The 3,348-nt window shown below is 36.3% G+C and overlaps 1 protein-coding gene across 2 annotated transcripts; it reads left to right on the forward strand.

Annotated features, from left to right (window-relative positions):
* The first annotated feature begins 292 nt into the window (after positions 1 to 292).
* Positions 293 to 2,872, forward strand: LOC118746838 (enhancer of mRNA-decapping protein 3). Of its 2 annotated transcripts, none has more exons than XM_036480780.1 (6): positions 293 to 666; positions 728 to 1,000; positions 1,074 to 1,702; positions 1,766 to 1,988; positions 2,045 to 2,196; positions 2,264 to 2,872. In XM_036480780.1, exons 1-6 carry the CDS (start codon positions 503 to 505, stop codon positions 2,350 to 2,352), a joined length of 1,530 nt encoding a protein of 509 aa, XP_036336673.1. In that variant the 5' UTR covers positions 293 to 502; the 3' UTR covers positions 2,353 to 2,872. The 2 variants fall into 2 exon arrangements, with proteins under 2 accessions (XP_036336673.1, XP_036336671.1); XM_036480778.1 differs by having other exon boundaries at positions 1,053 to 1,702; positions 2,264 to 2,870.
* Positions 2,873 to 3,348: the final 476 nt, after the last annotated feature.

Here is a 3,348-nt window from a genome sequence, read left to right on the forward strand (position 1 = left end):
GAAGTAACTTTTATGCTCATACCCTAAGGTTTTAGATATCAGACTTTTTTGTTTACCCTTGACACAACATGCTCCGATAACAACTATGTAAATCGATACGAAAAATTTATTTTTAATTTAGCAATGTATTTTTTTTTAGTTTATCATTAAATTTCTTTAGAATTTTAACTTAAATCTTAAGCTAAGAAGTAATTATTGTGTGGCATTAGGTTATATTGTCGAACGGAGTTTCAAACCCCTCTAGTGAAATAAATCGGTACGTAAATCGACTATGATATTTAATCACATCTGTAATATTCGTCGCATAGTGGTTGGCAAATTTGCAGGCGCGTACTTAAATAGAAGAAAATCCTTTTACTTATGAGATTACAGACCGCCCGAGAAAAATCAAAACTTTGGCCATATACGATTTACGCTTGTAAATATAAGTGAAAAGATTTGTGCTTAATTCACGCTCATTAAAACAATACAAGCTGATTTAAAACTCATACACGTTGGAGACATGGGAGATGATTTCCTAGGGAAAGCCGTTTCAATAGAATGCGATGCTAAGCTCGGTGTGTTTCAAGGGGTGATTAAGGACATATCTGAATCGGAGATAACTATTATTCGTGCATTTCGCAACGGTGTTCCTTTGAAGAAGCAAGATGCGGAAGTGACTTTACGGTATGTTCCATATCTACGCTGGTTAAGATAACCCACATTGAATAAAGCTTTTATATTCCAGAGCAACAGATATTGTGAATATTTATTTGATACCGTCTTTTAATGGCCAAAATACTGTCACGCCAGTAGATTTAAAAAAACCGACATCGGTAAAATTGCCGGGCTTCGCAAATGCTGGAAAAATTGTTTTGGCATTATCTCACAATAAAGATGTATTAGAAAGAGATCACTCCTCCTCGTTACCTAATTCCATTTACCCAAAATCCAAAGACAACATAAGTGAACTCACAGATAAAATAGCCAAAGTAAAAGTAGATTCCAGCAAGTATAAAAGGTAAATAAAGAAAGAACATTTTCAACTTGTAATATCAAGTCCATATTCATAGTGTTCAAAATTTGGAGAGTAGAGTAGTTGAAAGTGGGAAAGTGCCTTGCAATAATACTGTTAGGGAATTCTTTGGAAACTTGCTTCCGCCCAAAGTAGAAGCCCGACTGGGAGCGGCTCAATTTCCATCATCTCCCAATTCAGTGCATGTCTATGACGCTGATAACTTTGATGTTGCAAATGCCTTATGTGAACAAGCCTCCGCTAGTTCAAGGCCCATTGATATAAAAGTTAAAAAGAATAACTATGGAATAACTGGCTTTCCCAATGGTCCGGATATTTCCGTCAGCGCAAACGGAAATGGAAATGGCAGACTACGTTATGCCAATAATGGCTCCAGTAACAATGGGAGCAATCGTAAACAACGAAAACAGCTACGTAAAGACGGTAACATGAAGCATAACCAAACTTTCAGCGCCTCAGTAGATGATCCAATATTACAAGAAGATTTTGATTTTGAAGGAAATTTAGCTCTTTTTAACAAGCAAGCGATTTGGGATATAATTGAAGCCGAACAAAAGCCGGATTTGGTGCGCCAAACTTCAGGTGCAATTAAAAAATATCGCCACGATGAGAATATATTGGTTAGTGAGCCCGTAAGACTGCGACAGATTGAAAATATTTTTGACGGCTCTACAGACTTTGTTACTGGTAAAAATTTCAATATAAAAAGATTTAATAAAATACTGAACCAATAAAATTAATATGTTTTAGATGAAGGGCTCATAATACCAACTATCCCATCGTTTGTACGAGCGAAAATTGAAAGTTTAGCAGAAAAGGGAGGTCTTTCTTTGCCAAGACAATTGGATATACTAACAAGGGGTGTTACTGATCTTGCCATATTATTACTAGGGGGCGCGAGAAGACTTACACCTACTAATTACCACCAATGGCCAATCATTGTTATTATATGTGCAAAATCAAGTAATTTAAGGTATATTACTTTATGTTTCATTCGAATTGTGATCTCAAATAATTTATATTATACAGAACTAGTGATATTGGCGCTGCTACCGGTCGTCAAATGGCGTCGCATGGATTAAAAGTTTTACTTTATTTGGAAGATGAAACTGTGAATAATAAAAGCAAAGAGATTGCGCTTTTCAGCGCTACGGATAATGTTGTTGTATACTCAGTCGATGGTAAATGCACTTACATACATATGTTCTTTTTAAAATATTCAATATTTTAACTTCATTCTGGTTTTAGAACTGCCTTCTCCTGATCTCGTAATTTTATCAACAAATTCAAATACCGTAACGAATGAAGTCAGAAAATGGTTGAGTGAAAGTAGGTGAGTATTGCGTAGTTTATCAGTCTTCGGTTAGTTCAAAATACTTTTCTCATATTACACAACTTTTTTGAAAGTATTTCAATTTCTGCTAATTACGGCTACGGACGAGACTCTGGGCCGAAATACAGCATTCGTGAACGATTCAAACTCTATAGCGAATGTAGCACGAGTAATCGTGTATGCAGCGAGTTAATCCCAGAATTTGTTTTGCATGATTTTTCGTTTCTAATTTTTCATTGTTTGTAATGTAATGTTTTATATTAAATATTTATTAATTTGCGGTTCGCAGCTTCTTACTCGATAGTCAAGAACTGTTAGTACGGTGAAAATGTATTAGTAAAACTTTCGTGGTAAAGCAATTAAAAACGTTGGGGTGGTTTCTTTATTTCGGAGTTTTTAATACATGTTGTTTTTTGTGATTACACTTGTGAATGCGTAAAGAATATTATCCTATTGAAATGAAACTGTCGCGGCGATAACCTTATTTATCATTTTGATACGAGTTCGAAAGTTTTCTTTTTTAGGTAAGATTCTCAGTTTATTATTTAAGTTTAGTTAATTTTTATTTATTATTAAATAAATTTTTCGTTTGATTTTCAGAAGAGATCACAAATAACAGTTACAACTTTCTAGTATTCACATAATACTTATTGCAGAAGTATCCAGTTGTTGTTGTTGTTGTTGTAGCGGCTACAACAACCCCGCCCAGATCGGTTGGTATCTCAGTCGTTGTCGTCAAGTTCCACTAACGGCAACCCTAGGAAGCGTGCAGCTTCTGTGGGATTTGTCCACAGGGACAAGGCCGTTAGGGTTGTCGGGTTTTCCGGGCATGCGAAGAGATGGTTCGAGTCATGTGGGGTCTCTCCGCATGCCGGACATTCGTTCGGCACATCCTCATTCAACCTACTCAAGTAGGAGTTTAACCTGCTGCAGTAGCCGGAGAGAAGTATCCAGTTGTTGTTGTTGTTGTAGCGGCTACAACAACCCCGCCCAGATCGGT

This window comes from Rhagoletis pomonella, unplaced genomic scaffold, assembly GCF_013731165.1.
Source record: "Rhagoletis pomonella isolate Grant_MI unplaced genomic scaffold, Rhpom_1.0 Rhpom_scaffold_00011, whole genome shotgun sequence".
NCBI classification, from domain to species: Eukaryota; Metazoa; Arthropoda; class Insecta; order Diptera; family Tephritidae; genus Rhagoletis; species Rhagoletis pomonella.